The 18,266-nt window shown below is 40.5% G+C and overlaps 1 protein-coding gene across 1 annotated transcript; it reads right to left on the bottom strand.

The window, feature by feature from the left end:
• Window positions 1-8,104: 8,104 nt before the first annotated feature.
• Window positions 8,105-17,937, bottom strand: LOC148509625 (nicotinamide N-methyltransferase-like). The gene is made up of 3 exons (XM_088442891.1): window positions 17,787-17,937; window positions 12,539-12,751; window positions 8,105-8,526 (listed from the first exon to the last, which is right to left on the bottom strand). Exons 1-3 carry the CDS (start codon window positions 17,935-17,937, stop codon window positions 8,105-8,107), a joined length of 786 nt encoding a protein of 261 aa, XP_088299017.1.
• Between the last annotated feature and the right edge of the window lie 329 nt (window positions 17,938-18,266).

The following is an 18,266-nucleotide window of genomic DNA, read 5'->3' as shown; positions in this document are numbered from 1 at the left end:
AGGTGACCACCCAGTTTTAGTAAAGATGATAACTTCCTGATGTTTTGGGAAAAAGTGTCATGGTCTTCACTGACATGATGCATTACATACAGTACAGGCTCAGCAGGCAATCAGCTTTTTGTAGCACAATAGGATCTGTTGGGTTTTCTTTGGTAAAGTCGCATTTTGAAATGTGCTTAATTTTGCTTCTCAAGTTTTCTTCTTTCTCTTTCCATATCTCACTGGAAAAAAGTAACATGTTTTAAATAACTTTAATATGGTGCCTCTAAGAACTTTAGAATTATGTAACTATTTTTGTATGTATTATTATTATTATTATTATTATTATTATTATTATTATTATTTATTATTGTTTTGGTTTTAGGTTTGCAAAACCATGATCAAGATCAAGTGTTTTAGTTATGGTTTTGGAACTGGATTTTTCCAAAACAATTGATAGAAAGTTTTTAAAAATCATTCCATTAATAGAGTCAGGTCTGTATAATTAAGAGTGAACATGTATTACTCTCACAAATACAGTATATACATACAGTTTAAGAAGTTCCTAGCAAGCATGAATATTCAAACAATGAAATTAGTAATAATACATTTTAATCAAAAACAATAAGGGAAAAAAAATTTTTTGTCATAAATAAATTAAAATTAAAGTGTTTGTGCTCTAAAAGAATGCCCACTGATCACATATCATTGTTTCCATACATTCTGGTATGCAGTATTATTCAGGCTTTATAATCGTTTTTAAACAAATTATTTAGATTGCTGCCTCTTTTTCCAAATTCTACTTCTTACATAGCCAATCTGATAAGCTGAGAATATCCAAGTAGGCAAAATTAAATCAGTCTGCTTATGTTTGTAAATAGCCTAGGGCCTGATTCAGACCCACTCGCAAGCGGCTGTCCGCTCGCAAGTGGGTCGATGGTGTGCACTGTGCATGCGCACGACAGAGGGAGCTCCGTCGTGCGCATGCACCAGACGCGACGAGCGAAGGACTTTCCTTCGCTCGTTGTGTCTGAACAAAGGGAGCGTGCTGTCGATGGTGATTGACAGCACGCCCCCATTGGTGGGCGTGCCGGGGCGTGCCTCCCAGACGGAGGCGTTCCCAAGGGAACGCCTACCGTCAGAAGCCGGCCCCTCTGACATCACTAGTGATGTCAGTGGGAGTGATTTTGGCTCTGATAGAGCCAAAATCACTCCAGGGCTTGTGGTCGAAAACCCCGACCACAGGCTTCTGGTCGCACTGGCGATGGTCATGATGGTCAAGACCATCGCGACCATCGCGACCATCATCCTGCACGCTCGTATGAGCTGTGGGTGGTGACCCACAGCTATACAAGCGTCCAGGAGGACGCTCCATTTTTATGGAGGACGGCCCTCATTCAGAGCGAGCGCTCTGCTCAGAGCGTCCGGCTCTGAATGAGGATCCTAGTTCAAGGATAATACACAGCTCCTTTCAATCACGTGTATTTTAAAGCCTTGTAACAAATATACACAGCTCTCACCTGCCAGAAACCAATAGTTCCACTGTATAAGTCGTCTGCCATCAAAACCTCAAGTGTGCCAGGTTTAAAACTGCAGGGACTCTGGGCCTGATTCAGTGCCGGATGCTCTGACCAGAGCGCTCGCTCTGAATCAGGGCCGGCCTACCTAACATTGGAGCGGCCTCCTGGCCGCTAGCATAGCTGTGGGTGACCACCCACAGCTTATGCGAGCGGCCAAAAAGATGGTCGTGATGGTCAAGACCATAGTGTCCATCGGGCTTGCGACAAGACCCTTGTGGTAGGGCTCATCTGCCGCAAGCCCGGAGTGCTTTTGGCTCTATCAGAGCCAAAAACACTCCCACTGACATCACTAGTGATGTCAGTGGGGCCGGACCCAGACGGTAGGCGTTCCCATGGGAATGCCTCTGTCTGGGCAGCCACACCCCCGGCATGCCCACCAAAGGGGGCGTGCTGTCACACACCATCGACAGCATGCCCCCTTTGGTGCGAGACCCATAACGACGGCTACCACATCGTTATTCGGGTATTGCGCATGCGCACGATGGAGCAGCCTCCGTCGTGCGCATGCGCATTTGGGTAACATTGACCTGCTTGCGAGCATTCAGTGCTCGCGAGCGGGTCTGAATGAGACCCTCTGTGTGGTATGACCGCAGCTTACATGTGCCGACCTCCGCAGTGACCTTCAGCCTGCTTGTATTACATTAGCGGCTTTCACCTGCTTAATGTCGGACTATGCATCAGCAGATTCCTGTGAAGTGTGCCAGCATTTCTACAGAGAAGGGGGCCCGTGTGCTGTCTCCTAGACGGGCCCCCTCCTCTCCCTCCTGCGGCCGGCAGAGCACTGAGCTGTGCACGGCCAGCGCCGCACTTATAGACTCTGGGCACTAGAGTGTACCCCATAGTCTATAGCGCATGCGCAAGTCACCGGGAAAATGGCCATGGCATCCATTTCTCCTGTACTGCACATGCACATATGAAGGGAAAATGGCTGCGGTGGCCATTTTCCAGCCATATTTACAGTACCACCCCCCCGCGCTGATGTGGGACTCCGGAGAGGTAAGCATACTATGGGTGCAGGGTGTGTAGTGTGGGGCCCCCATGGACCCAGGTGACCGTGTGCCCCGTACACCCTGGACCCATTATAGATAGGTCCCTGGCTGTAATTAGTGAGTCTAGAGCAGCTTGCAGCCATTATATATTGTGTAAGCAGCTTTCACTTGCCAAATATCAGGCTGCATATAAAAGTATCTCTGGGTGGTGTTTTAGTCAGATAGCCAGAAGCTGTAGCCATTAGAAAGGGCCAATAGAGAATATTAAATTCAGGTCAGCATCCTCACACCTCACAAGTCCTACCGCATTTCCTGGTAGGGTATATCGGTTCATAAGAGGATCGCCTGACTCGGATTCCAATTCGAGGCAAAACTTCATCCTCGCAGCATAGGATTCTCGTGGGTTTTCGATTCTATATATTAGGTGCCGTGGACAGGACTCCATTTCTTTGTCAGGCACACTAATTAGTGAATGTGTATAGGGGGGTGGGGTGCATACTTCTGTCTGTTATGCTGTACACTGCTGTATAGGCTGTGCTGTGTCCAGACTCCAGACTCACAAGTGGATGTGCTGCTTAGTGAATGTGCATGTATAGGGGGTGTTTGCTTCTGTATGCTGTTCTGTTCCCTGCTGTATAAGCTGTGCTGTGTCCAGACTCACAAGTGGCTGTGCTGCTTAGTGAATGTGTATAGGGGAGTAGGGTGTACACTTCTGTTTGCTGTGCTGTACTCTAATGTTTAGGCTGTGCAGCATCCAGACTCACAAGTGACTGTGCTGCTTAGTGAATGTGCATGTACAGGGGGTGCGTGCTGCTGTATGCTGTTCTGTACTCTACTGTTTTGGCAGTGATGTGTCCATTAGTAAGACATTCTTGTGCATATATAAACCCTGTGACTCCACACCACACTGTTTGAATAGGCCTGCAACAGCAAAAAAAATAAAAATTAAATAATTGTACTGTGCTTTTTGAATATTGATATTTTGCTTTCTCCTGAGTATTTTCTCCATCCATTAAATATTTCTTCCATAACTTCATCACCAAAACAAACTAATAATATGTATAAGTTCAGCTGTCATGCGCCAAAGTGTGGGCTGTTAAAGGCAACCTCTTGTTCTCATTGCCCACAATATAATCTCCAGGCTTTAGTATAGTTATAAAAGTGGAATTTATGACAAGTTTGTGACTCCTCTAAGTCCTTTCAAAAGGTTTTTATCTCAGTAAATGAGTGATTGACATTAATTTTGCTTTTTTCTGAGCCATTTATGTTCTATTATTAATCTCTCTAGATCCCCCAATTTGCTTTATCTCTCACTTTTCTCCTTCACCATCCTACTTCAGAGGGGTTTACCACCCTGTCACTCCCTACTCATCCCTGCAACTCTTTATTATGTTAAACATTGATTTGTTAAATTATATTTTCTTATTTGCTCATTTATATACATTTGTGTTGAAGGTAGCCAACTTTTCCATATTTTCTGGTGGATGAATCTTTAATAAACACATGTTAAAATCACTCTGTATACTGAAATCTGTCTCTATGGAATAGGTAATAGACTTGGAAAAACAAGAAAAAAGAAAAGATAAAGGCCCTTATTCAGAGCCGGACGCTCTGACCAGAGCGCTCGCTCTGAATCAGGGCCCTCCTCCATTAAAATGGAGCGTCCTCCTGTTTTTATCTAATAAACCGGATATGAGGTCAAATGCATCTGAAGAAACTCATGTATTTTGCTATTTTGAGCCAACTGTGCATGCATCTTAATCAGTAAACATGATGTGTGCATGCTTCACAAGGACACAAGTATTAGCAAGATCTTGAAAAATGATTATTGTATTTTGGCAACCATTCTTGATGATAAGGTTAAGACTCATGTCATGTTTTGCTTTCCAAATCACCCCGGTTTTAAGAGTCAAAAATAAATCCTTTTGAGCAAGTTGTCGGTTCGAGTTGCAAATGTCACATTCCTGCTTCAGCATCTCCCACAGTTAGTGCCAGGAAAAAACATAACTTGTCAATGATTTACACCAGGGGTGGGGAACCTTTTTTATGTCAAGGGCCATCTTGATATATATAACATTATTTGCGGGCCCGATGCAGGCCATGACCCTCCATGTGACATCACATGGGGGTGGGGCCACAATCGCAGGTTATTACTGCAATGCCTGGAGCATGGTGAGGATGCTCTGGGCAGCTGTAAGGGCAGCGGTGTGACCATCTGAAGCATCCTAAGGATGCTCCAGGTAGCACTGCTGCATAGATTCTAGCTGCAGGGTGCCATTCTAGGCAACCTGCTAGCCAAATGAGGATAGCAGAAAAAGCTCCGTGGGCCAGGCCAAATGATTCTGGGGGCCTTATATGGCCCCCAGGCCTGAGTTACCCCATCCCTGATTTATACTGATGACTGATGGCTTTTATGATATCTGATAGAAAAAAAGGGTTGGTTCCGGTGCTTCCGTAGGATCTATGGATATCTTGGTGTTCCCGTCATGGGATAAAGAGAGGAAAAATGTATATAGTGTAAATCCATAAATAATAGCAAATAAGAAATAGCAATGTATGAATCGTACTCACCCTTTTTCAGTGAGTGTGTAGCGTTGGACCTAATAATCACCAAGCTACTATGGTGGTTGCTGATTGCAACAATGACGTCACAGATGGTTTCACTAGATATCTTCAAATGGTCAGAGGGAGAGAAACATAGTGAGCACTTCCATGGTGCAGATCAATGTGTTTCAGGAAACCAGATTATAGCCAGTGCATTATTGTGCTCACCTTTTATAATGTATCATATTATCTTTGGACATTTATTTCTTGTATATAAAACCTGATGTCCGTTGGTGTCTACCCAATCAGGGTTTTAATATGGTACAAAAGCTCAAACTAATATTGGAGAAATAGATACGTAATGTTCCATGAAAAAATTTTTCATTAATTTTATTTCCTCAACAAAAATATTTTCCAGAAAGAGTATTTAAGATGTGTGCTTATATATATATATATATATATATATATATATAAATGGTATTTGCAGGTCATACATAACCATTTAAACACATCAAAATAGAATACAAATATATATGACAATAAAATCCTAGAGAAACATACTTTTTTTTAAATAAAAAATTTTAGTAATAAAATTATTTCTTAAAAAATGAAAAAAAAAATGTGATAAAAATGGGTAATAAAAAATGGAGAGTACCGAATGTCAAGCAACGTGTTTCACAGAGCCTCTGTCTGCTTCCCCAGGCTGATGGATGTAGAGAAACGCGTTGCTTGATATTCAGTACTCTGCATTTTTTATTACCCATTTTTATCAAACACAATATTGTTTGAGCACAATACTGCACTGGCTATAATCTGGTTTCCTGAAACTCATTGATCTGCACCATGGAAGTGTTCTCTATGTTTTTCTACCTCTGAACGTTTGAAGATATCAAGTGAAACCATCTGTGACATCATTGTTGCAATCGAAAACCACCGTAGGACCACAGTGATTATTAAGTCCAACGCTACACACTCACCGAAAAATGGTGAGTGCGATTCTTGCATTGCTATTTCTTATTTGCTATTATTTATGGATTTGCACTATATATATTTTTTTTCTCTCTTTATCCCATGTGGGAAACACCAAGATCCTATGAAAGCGCCGGAACCAACCCCTTTTTTTCTATCGTCTGTTTGAGGAGCTCTGTTGAAAATCCCCTGCTGTTCATGGCTGCATATCCAATTGGATCCCTTTTTTTATGATACTCAGCGCCAGTTACACATCTCCAAATCACATACTACTTTTAAGATATCTGGTCAGGTTTTAATGAATATATATCATCATAAACTTAGTTACTATACTCATCTTGAATAGGTTCAGAATTCGCACTTACAAAAGAAGTTATTGTTACAAGTCGCAGTCATGACTTGACAGTTTCTGACAGTATGCCCGGACAGGGTTACTCCAGTTCTTCCTGTTGCTAGGTGATCGGCACGCCTCAGGAAGTGATTTGTATTCCACAAGTGCAATCCTGATTGAGACTTCAGCCTCTTTATACTCACTGGACTATTGCAGCAATGCCGACTATAGAGTGTCTGTGAGTTCCTTCGGCCTGGCTGCATATTCAGGTTGTCCCTGTTCTCCTGTTGATACAAACATGTATTCAGTTTCCTAGCAGCACCAAGCAGCCTCCGAGCTGCCTTCTGTTCAGCAAATCCTCATTCAGTTTGCTAGCCTCATCAAGCAGCCCCTGTGCTGCTATCTGTCACTGAACTTCCTTACAGCTTCCTAGCTGCACCTAACAGCCCCTGTGCTGCCGTCTGCCACAGCGGCCATTTTCCCTGTACAGCGCATGCGCACACAATATAAAAATGGCTGCGGTGGCCATTTTCCAGTCATCATTAGAGCACCGGACCCCCGCTCCAACGTGGGACTCTGGAGAGGTAAGTATGCTATGGGTGCAGGGTTTGCAGTGTGGGGTCCCCCTGGACCCAGGGCCCCATGTGCCCTGCACACCCTGCACCCATTATAGATATGCCCCTGTTTAGTGTCCTGAAAGTGTCTTTATGTGAGCATATACTTGTTTTCTATTGTTACCTTGTGTGATTTTGACATCTGCTTCCATCTCTTGCCCCACATTTTGAGCGGATTTCTTGCTCATTGTTTGTCTCTAACATTAGTATGTTGATAAACATTGATCTTGGCTAATGCATATAGTACTTCTAATATGTCTGCTTACAGGACATTGCTCTTGAACACTGCCTGCCTTTGATTGTTGATACCCTGGGATCTAACTTACCATCTGTCTTGTTCCAACTGTTTTCAATCAATCATTTTTAATATTCCATATCCAGAGATAATAACAAGCTGATGTATCAAGCAGTGAAAGAGTGGAGAAGTAGACCAATGGAATAGTTACCCATATCAACCAATCAGCATCTACCTATCATTTTATAGCATGTATTTGATAAATTATACTTCAATTCTGACTATTAGCAACTTCTCCCCTGGTCCACTTCTCCACTTTTCACTGCTTGATACATAAACCCCAAAGTTGATACCTCCAGGTGCTTGAAAACCTGGGTACATCAAATTACCTGTGTACATACTATGATGCTCTACAGGAATGGTAGCTTCATAAATGTGGCTTTATTAAGTGATTCTAGAGATCTCATTAGCTCAGGAGGTACAGTTTTGCTGTGATAGATGTTTGTGATCCAGCATAGGACTTATCTCAAATATGCATGCTAAGCTTGCCTCACCAAGCCCTTACCGTATGGCACTTGCAGATCAATGACCCTGGTCTACCTCTCCAAGCTGCAAGTGCTAGATATCTGTAGCTCAATGTACAAGCAGAAAACGATGCTGTTCATCTGCATTTATGTGAAAATCTCCATCATCACCTTATTATGAAACTCCTTAGTCAAATTGAAAAAAAAGAATGTTGTAAAATCAATTAGAATAATTTGAAACAAATGTGTATTCAATCTTCTGAAATTACTGTCAACATTTATGATTGTTAAATTTATATGTAGGTAAGTAATGTTTTTCAGTTTTTTTTCTTCCTATACCTACACCTCTTTATGAGCTGCGATGAATATAGTGGCCTTAAAATCAATAAGATCGCTCACTGATATTCTTTCAAGAACGTCACAGTGGTCAATAGTAAACCCTTCTCCAATAAGAACTTTTTTTAAAAAGATCTCATCATATTTAAAAACATGCAACCTCTCCTTGCCAGCTGTATAATAAGTGGCAATTTTAATTCCAAATAATATTAAATGTCCTCCAGGTTTTAGTAAATTAGCAAATTTCTTCAGATTTTTAATATATTCATCTTGGTCTTTGCTGATGATCTCCAGCACCCATGCACTGATGACACATTCTACTTTTGGCAGCACCACTGGGTCTGTGAGATTTTCTTTTTCAAGGTTACATTTTATGATCTCTGTTATTGATGTCTTCACCTTTATATTTTTCTCCATGTTGGTCACTGCAAAATACACATATAGTAAGGGTAACTTACAATAATGTAAAAGTGTCTCACAAATGGGTACGAATATTGAAAAATGTGCATTGTTTGTGGTACACCATGAACAGCGGGAAAATGTAATTTTGATCCCCCCATAAGAAATGCATTTAAAACAAATTTGAGAGATAACTTTTATTAGTCTACCTTTTTGTAAATTTGAATAGAAAAGTGCATGTTGGGTGTCGTAATGTACAGGTACAAACTTGACTGAGTTTGCTCACATTGTATTTCCCTCATCATGTAGGCACTGTTCATTGCCCAGAACAGTTGTCTTCAATCATGTTGTGTCAGCTTGTGACGAGATCATGCATGTTCTAGAGATGTTGAATCAGAAAGTGGCATACAATATTCACAGAGTAATATTGGGCCAGAGACAAGTAAGGATGAAGTTCATAATAAGAGTGAGGAGTTGTCAGCACTTGAGGTTGTGAGTGCTGATCTACTACAATCCTTTCCTCAGCCATCTCAGCAGGCTCAGCCTAATGCCTCAACAGTGAAGATGGTAGCTAGAGATGAAACCAAGTGGAAGATTGCCTACAGATGTCATAGACTGGAAGGAGGTCTGCTATGAAAATCCTGAAGGTGTGAGGATGTCCCAATACATATACCTGTCACAAAATGCACAAGTACACATGGTCAGTGCTTTCCATCTGCTTTTTAACAAATCAATGTTTAGTCTGATGAAGAGGCACACAGAATCAAATGCTCAGAGAGAACTAAAGAACAATGATTGGATGTAGCCACTGTAGAAGCTGAGACAAGGATCACTATCACGTACACCCCGGATGTTTGTATGAAAGGTATCTCTGTGGATGATCTTTGGTCACTTTCTGACAGGCCAAAATTCATCAAAGACACAATGACAGGGGACAGATTCCAAAGCCGTGAGCAGAAAATGTGGGTGAAAAGTACAAATCACGTGTAAAAGATGTGTTTAGGGGGTTGAGATAAGGGTCAAATATTTTTTTTAAATGCATTTTCTAAAAATTATATACATGGCCCAGTGCTAGACTGAGCAGCAACATTTTGATATTAAAATCGGTAATATAAAGTATCACACTATTATAATGGTATTATTTAAGTTACATTTTTAATGCATTTCTTATAGGAGAAGGTCAAAATTATCCTTCCCGCTGTCCTAGGAATATCAGATTCTCTTTAGTTCTAGTGTTAAATAACATTTAATGGATGGATAGGTCAAACGGGTGTATTCATGTTTTGTTAGGGGGTTACAATTGTGTTTTTTTTTTTTACTTCATCCTCAAAGGTTGTGATGATTGGGCTTCCTTTTATATTCAGTGGGGCACTCTTTGAAACTTCCTGGTTTTCAACCAATGTAATAATCATTTTTTTCATGTCCAATAATTGTAAAATAAAGACATTCCAAGTGCCCTCTACCTCTCATGATTAATATGAGACATATGTTATGATAAACCAGACAGTACCGTTTGATATTAATAATGGAGGTAGTCCTAAAGTGGTACAGTTGTAAAATGGACAAGCTCACAACAAAAAACTAGTATAACAGGTGACAATTGTAAATTTTTTTATATAAAAGTTAAGAAAATAAAAATAAGTAACATTTGTCTATAGATTACTTCTCCCTTCACATTGCACTAGGTCCTTTTGGGCCTGATTCTGAGTAACAAGCAGTGTCGATGCCGCACTCAGTTGGGCATTGCTTTACTTCTGCGCATGCTTCATGATTGTTAGAGCTCAGAGACCATAGTACAGAAATGGACTCACAATCTGTGGAATTCACTGGGCATACCTGGGAGGTAACAGCTAAGCGAATACCAGCATATCATGGGCTTCTCACTGTATACACCTGCATCCAAAGATGCAGAGCCACTCACACAGGATGCCATACTCAGATGGGGAAACTGGACCTATCATAGGGCTGGTGCAAATTTTGATGGCGAGTCAGGTGGTGCACCGGTGGTGCATCTAAAGATGGACCTAGATGGAACTGCGCAGCTGCAAGTGGCCATCTCTGTATTCATGAAATCATCAAAGGCATTAGCATAAAGGCTCAGATGCGTCTGAGTGTGATGGAAATAACATGGAGACTATTCCCTATGTCTCCTTTACATGCCAAATATTTATTTTTATATTTACTCTAACAAAGTACCCTAAAAAAAAAACACATGTAATTGATATGGTAAATAAACAAATGATGGTCCTGTTTTAGTAAGATGCCTACACACATAGCGATGTGCTCACGATCTGACATCGTGCATGATTTCCCTTGACAACTCTCCTCGGCAGCTCTGCACACGATTTGGTGTTTGCAGTGTCCAATCTTCAAACGATCTGTCGTGCATCCAGACTTTTCTCCAGGGCATTGGGTCCCAGATTGGCAGATCTGCCCTACAGCACGGCAGATCTGATGATGAGATGTACAACCAGCGGGGACTCGCATCGCATCATGATTGTGAGTGGGGACTCTTGATTCACTCACGATTTGGGCATATTTTACACGATCTGTTGTTCTGATGCGTTGGAATTGGCTAGATCGTAAAAAATATCGCTATGTGTGTAGACACCTTAAGACACAGTACAGTGTATATTTTGCACACTTATAGGGGCTGATTCTGAGTTGGGAGTGAAGCAAAAAAACAAATTGCACTGAAGGTGGGGGAAGGGTCGGAATGTAAAACCCAGTACTTCCGAAATTTAAATCATACTTGCGAGTTTTGCTAGTAAAATCATTGCCCTTTTAAATTTCAGACATATAGATGATCAGAATCACTGGGTTTTACAGTCGCTTCATAAATAAACTGCTTAGATTTGAAAGGGATTTGTCCAAACTTGAATCCAAATTCCAGTGTAAAAAGAAAGCTGTCCAGTATTTTTGGACCATTTATTCCAGATACAAAGTTACTTGATTTCTTTGCTTTGCACTCAAGTCAGAACCAGCTCCATAATGAGGGATCCATAGCTAGTTAAATACCCTAGCCCTCACAAGCCAAAGCATTTCAGATCTGAACTGGTAGCCTCTGGGAGGAGAAAACCCATTGTTTTGCACCCCTCAACTATAGTGTCAACAGCCTGACATGCCTTAGGTTGATTTTTATTATAGCAGGAGCATGCATGTGGTCAATATAGTGGAAATAAGCCTAAGCTATCCAACACAGGGACAGGTTGATGATTTTATTTGGAGGGAGAGATTGCCTTTTTTATTAACTATGTACATTATTAGGTGCAAAATGTATATAGTGCACACAGAGGCACCACTTGTCTCTTTCTTTCTTAAGACCTAGTCAAACCTCGCATCCATCTCTCTTTGTATAAAGCTATTGTATATACACCCTAGCAGAACCCCACCCCTGGCAGCAGTGTATAATAAGGCATATGAATGGGTAAGCCCAATAAGTGCTCAGCATTGCTCTATCTATCCACATTGCTGTATATCTACTTCAGACTCCTGAGCTCTGAACGTGCTTCTGACAGACACCTGAGCTGCTGGCTACAATCTCTCCCATATTCACTACAACAGATCATGCAGCTCCCATGCCCCAAGTGTGATAATCTGATAACAGCATGGCCCAGTTACTCTGAGTTCTCTGACTTCTTTTTCAGAACAGTGTAACCTATTAGGTGAGCAAGCTTCAAAGAAGTCCAACCATCGGATCGCAGAACAAATCAGCAGTCTGCATTCTCCAATGGTCCCTCCTACACACTGAATGATGGCAAGTAATTCAGAGAAGGCCTTATTGCATTGCTGTGTTCTACTTGGCAGGGCAGGTGCAGTTTGTGGAGGGGATGGATGAGACAGACCAGAAGTGACTGCCTGGGGCGCCCGCATGTGACCTGAGAACCATATTTTGCATACTGCTGGTGCATACATTGATATTTTGTCTTGTTAAACCTGCATATACATTGTCAGGACTCAATGGTTGGTGTGTAAATAATTTGGAAAAGGGTCCTTAGACTGACAGTGGGTATACCCTTTAGATGAATGGACAGATACTTAACCATTTTCCTTCTAATGCTGTAACATATGATGTTGCATGATTCCAATCAAATGCTCCTGTATGTTTGTTCAGCCATCTGTTCAGCTCCTTAATGCATTCATCAGTGAACCTCAGTATATAGGTGTGCTTAAAATATTCACATGCTGAATGGATACAGTGAACTAAGGGACCACAACTGATGTCGATTATATGTTCTCCACAAATTTCACCTATAGGGAAAATGTTCAATGGTTAAAAAATGCAATATGTTATTTGGCTTCTATGCTAATCATCATTCTGTAACATTATGTTAAATTCACTTAAACTAAATATTATACAATATTTAATTGCATCCATTTATTGACCTGCTAGTCCACATCACTTTGGAGGTGTCCTTTAACACATCCTGCTCCATAGTGCCAAACAATTACTATTTTATTTTTTTAGTGCATTTTTAAAAAACATCTCTGCTCACTTGATACATTACACTGGGATTTAACATATTTGGCTAGATATTAACTCTTCAGGTGCTGAGGCTGACATTATCTGCAACTGGGGTGTGGGATGTCAAATTTTATTTGTATCATCAAATTTATACCATGAAACATTAAGGTCTATATTTACTAAGAATCATGTATGGCCATGTTTTTTATGTCCCAGACCACAGATTTACTGTAATAAGAATCACTTTTGTCTGTCTATTTTGATTCGATCATGTTGTATCTTGTGCGAGTTCAATCATATTGGATCCTTCTCAGTAGACTCAGTTGAGCACTGCACAAAACAATGTGATTTGTGCAGTGACTCAGTGCGTTATAGGTGAAACAAAGGGTTAAAAATTAAGAAAAAAGATGGTGTGGGCCCCCCCCCCCAAAAGAGTAATCAAGTCTGGACCTTTGAGCCCGTTCTGGTACAGGAAAATAAGGGGGGGACCTGCTTGGGGTTTCCCCTAATTTCCTATAATCAGCACCGAGCTAAACCAGCTGGGGTAGTAATGCCAAAGCAGGGGGACACACAGTGTGGGGTCCCTTTGCCAAAGCATTTAACAACCACAAACTGGCAATCCTCATAGTTGGGACCCCAAATATAAAATGGAGTCCTCCCTCCCAAGGATAAACCAGCCCGAAATAGAAACCAGCGCTAATTTGTAAATTATATAAAAGTATTTTAAAAATGGAGAAACAGATGTGTCATAGAATAATATCACATTTATTACATTAAATTCGATATGAAAAAAACTTAGCTAATATGTGAACATCTGTATATATATATATATATATATATATATATATATACATATATATACATCTCAAAGACAGTAAGTGACCTTCCTGTGGGACAGTTGTTGTTATTATGACTTGCTCCCAAACGACTTGGTGCATGTGCAGCAAATATTTACCAAGTGGCTTTTTGAAGAAAAAGAAACAGCGTGGAATCTGCATACAGTACTGATGTAGTCAAAGGACCACTTGTAGCTGTATAACAAAGTCCATAGAGAGCAACAAAGTCCAAAGTGTATTTTAGAGTCCACAGGGGTCGTCCCGCTTCATCAGAAATAATATTGTTCTTTACAGTGGGACTACAGCCTGCCCTGTGGAACCTGCCTGTTGGCACATTCACCACCACTGTATAGAAAAATAAAAAAAACATGGTACACACACAGGCTTTGTCTTTATTACACAGTCATGCACAATCACACTACTTCTTACCTTCTCCCTGGAGGAGTTTGGTCTCCTACTCCATGTAGAATCCCAGGTCTTCTTCAATCAAAAAAATGGAATACCCAATCCCCATAGCCCCACTCTACTGCAGTACTCTATAGTGCACCAACTGACAGGGCCCACAATGTTTCGTGCGCTATAGCTTTGATTGGCTAAGAATCAGACCCCGCCTAGCCAATCAGATGCAGTTTTCACATGGCTATAGTGCAGAAACCCATGTGGTTGTGTCAGTCGGTGCTCTATACTGTACTGCAGAATAGCGGGTTCACGGGGATCAGGTATTTTGTATTCAGAAGACCTGGATTCTATATGGAAAAAGGGACCAACCTCCTCCAGGTAAGTACAGTATGTAATGTGAGTGTGAGGTTGTGAGTGAATGTGTAATAAAGGCATAAAACCTTAGCTGTGTGTACTGTTATTTGTTTATATTTATTTACAGTGGGTGTACAGGTGCCAGCAGTCAGCTGGCACTTGTGGTCCTAAAAGTGTCACAGGGCAGGTGGGCTGGGACCTGCAGTCCCACTGTAAAGAATAATATTATTTCTATCTTTAACCTATAATCCCTACAATAACTGCCACCAGGGGTTTGGAAAGAGCTAGTTGATCCTTGGGAGTGGGAACCCATTTTATTTTGGGGTCTCCACTTTCCCAGGAGTGCCAGCTCTGGTCTAACCAGTTTGGGGTTGGTTACTGTTTTAGCAGGAGGACCACACTCTGTGTGTCCCCATGCTTTGGCATTACAACCCCTGATGCTGGTTAAGGAAGATAGAAGAAACCCCACGCTGTTTTCTCCCAATCATCCTGTACCAGGACAGTCTCAGGGGTCCAGGGCTGGTTATGGTATTTTTGGGGCCATTATTTTTCTTCATTTTTAACACTTTATTTCACCTACAGTATAACACACAGAATCATCACACTGATCTGTGCAGTGCTTCAGCCCACCACGCAGCTTACAGGGTCTTCATTTCTTAAGCACGATTCCTGGTCAATTTGTGAGTTGTATTCCGGTCTATGAAAAGTACATGCATGATGGTTTTATGGTCTGTTGACTTCCATTTGTGTGTTTGGTCATCTATTTCAATGGTGGAAACTGCTAGGTTACTAATGGGGATGTTTAGGGTTAGGCTGTGGGAAGGGTGAGTTAGGGTTGGGGCTAGGTTTAGAATACTCCCTAAAATTTATTGGGATTTTGACAGTCGGGAATCCGCTGCCGGCATTGTGACCATTGGCATGGTCACAGCCAGGATATCATACCCAGTCCATTCAAACACCTTTTATTTGGTATAATTACTCATTCTCACTCTCTAGTTCCAGAGTCAGTAAGAAATCAGTGAAATCCTATAAGAAATTAACATACCGAGGTGTCTTCACACACCTTTCCTGTTTAACATCATATGGGTCAATATGCTTAGCATGGATAAGACGCTCCATGTCATCTTCCAGCATGGGATCTGGCAGGTTTTGGATTCAATAAAAGACCTGCCCTTAAGATTGCGTCCACCATTTCACACAGGACACTGGTGGGTTAGGGTGTGTGGGTCAGGCTGCAGTGTGACTGTGATTCTGTTGGCTACTGTGTGTCACACTCAGTGGTCTGTGACTGTCAGTGTCTGTCATCACCAGTAATTAAGGGTTGCACAGGCTACTGTGTGTCACACTCTGTCAGCATCACAGTAAGTGTCATTACCATTACCCAAACCATCATTTTAAAAACAATTAAACACATGTTCATGTCAGGATAGGTTCAGGGACTGTATTTAACAAATAACTCTCATTAGGTGTAGAGCCACCATTAATAAGATCATTGCTGTGTGTCAGAGTTTGAAGTTGTAATTTCTCCCAAAAGTTAAAAAAATATATATATATTTGTAAAACTTGTGTGTGTTCATTTGGCAGTGTGTTCTAAATGTTAAACAATAATGTATAGTAGTTGCAGTCCACTGTTAATATCAGCACTGTTTGTATTTGTCATTTCTTCCAAAAGTTAAAAAAAATATATATTTTTTTGCAAAACGTGTGTGTTCACTGGGCAGTGTGCTTAAAATTTTAAGAAATAATGTATAGTAGGTGCAGTCCACCATTAATATAAGCACTGTGTGACTGGCAGTATGAAGTGGTCGTCGTTTGTTTCTAAACTTTTTTTTTTTAAAAAGTTATGTGCACATACTGACCGTTGCAATAATGCTCAGTAGGTGCTATGTCACTGCGTTAATATAAGCACTGCAAAAACAAAAAACAATTAGGGTGGAGTTTGCTGCTCTGCAGTGCAACTATGAATTGTCTTGGCTTATATTCCAACCCTTGTTGGCAATCCCTGGCTATTAACATTTTATTATTTTATGGCCTTAAATTTCATTTTCTTAATCAATTATAATTAATATATCAGTAATCAATTAATGAATGCACCACATTTATCTATTTTGGGTGCTTGTTTTTAATAGCATTTTCCACTTCTCTGATTTTTTGAATTTATAGTGATAATAAAAATTCTGATCGGTCAATCAATTAATCACTCTTCCAGTACACACTCCACCTTCATTTCCATGTACTGCCCTTGGGGCTCTGATCTAGTTCTTGATTAATGAAAACATGCTATAGCAACATATAAATGAAACCGTCATCGTGTCTCCCACTGCAGTGGCACTCTATTTTCTAGGTGTGCCATGTTTGAAGTTGAACTGCCCTGTTTTTGTGCCACCCAAAGCTGTTACTTACCGTATTCAGCCAGCTAGCTCGGTGCAACCTTTTGGCCTTAACTGGATGAAAACAATATTGTGAGCTGTGCGGTGGTCAAAATTGACTGGAAATTATTTGAAATTAATGTTACTTAGGTTAATAATACCATAGGAGCAAAATCAGGCCCAAATTACATGATGTTAGCTGTTTTTATAATTTTTTCAAATAATATCCAGATCCAAAACCAAAACAAGGAGGTCCACGCATATCTCTACTTGTTACTTTAGGTGAGTACTGATTTTCAAAGAAAAAAAAATGCTCTGCTTAAAACCAATCATGATAAAAGTGTGGAATAAAACTTGTGTTTTTCTTATTTGCCATTTTCATAAAACTAATGTGAAAGGTGCATCCTCCCTCTTACATAATCAATTACTAGATACATTATGTAACCTTCTTATATATGCAGCAGTAGCTGCTCTTATCTATTTTACACTTTCTTACACTTCACCTTTTCTCATTAGAGTGATGCCCTGGGGTGGCTCAGCTGGCTCTGTTTGGGGGTGTCCTGTGCTCTGGATTTCAACCCCAGTAGGTTAGGGGCCTACCCTCAAAGGTTACCTGAGTTACCATGGCCATGATTATGCTAAAACCTCTATGTATTGCAAAATTCTATTGCATAATGTATTATATATAATTAGTAATGTTGGAGTTGTGCACTTGTACTTTCTCTTCTTGTGTTTGCAACAATGGTCTCCACAGGTAGCACCTCCCATTATATATATATTCAGGGTGTGCAGTCTAGGGCCCCCTATTCTATATACATTATGTAGCCATAGTAGTTAGATAAACTATATTATACAGTACATACCTTTGCTGAAAACTTGGTGTAGTTTCTCCATGGGATATTTCAAGGATTCATTTGCAAAGATCATATCTGGTTTATCAGAGAAATAAGAATCCAGCCAAGCTCGTGAGTCCATCCCATCTACATGGTAAAGCTTTTTTGAGCTGGAGTCCATCTTGTATTATTGTATTACAAACAGAGTCACTCACCTCACACTTTGTCTCTATTGTAGCTGACTGTTCCAGAGATTCTGTTTATATAGTATATGCTGGGATACATTTACTTACTGTACATTTATCAGCAGTGGGAACATCCGGGACTTAGTCATGGGAATGCAGGTGATGTATCATAATTTCTCAATAAAGAATTAATTGCAATAGCATGATGTATATTTTTCATTTTTTGCTTAATACATTGTAAATACATTTATGCATATTTTATTATAATTATGTAAATAAAGCTTTATGCACAGTTTTATTAGCAAGTATAATTTTGGAGTTTAGA

This window comes from Taudactylus pleione, unplaced genomic scaffold (assembly GCF_031769625.1).
Source record: "Taudactylus pleione unplaced genomic scaffold, aTauple2 ptg000318l, whole genome shotgun sequence".
Classification (NCBI taxonomy): domain Eukaryota; kingdom Metazoa; phylum Chordata; class Amphibia; order Anura; family Myobatrachidae; genus Taudactylus; species Taudactylus pleione.
The sequence above is the reverse complement of the archived record's forward strand: the minus strand, read 5'-3'. Positions and strand labels throughout refer to the sequence as shown.

Bases quoted from the DNA above. Each gene is read 5' to 3' on its own strand.
- LOC148509625 (XM_088442891.1), bottom strand. From the start codon at position 17,937: ATGGACTCCAGCTCAAAAAAGCTTTACCATGTAGATGGGATGGACTCA. The intron at 12,752-17,786 runs GTATGTACTGTA...TTTTCCCTATAG, and splicing joins ACACCAAGTTTTCAGCAAAG to GTGAAATTTGTGGAGAACAT. The intron at 8,527-12,538 runs GTATCTGTCCAT...TGTATTTTGCAG, and splicing joins ATTAGAAGGAAAATGGTTAA to TGACCAACATGGAGAAAAAT.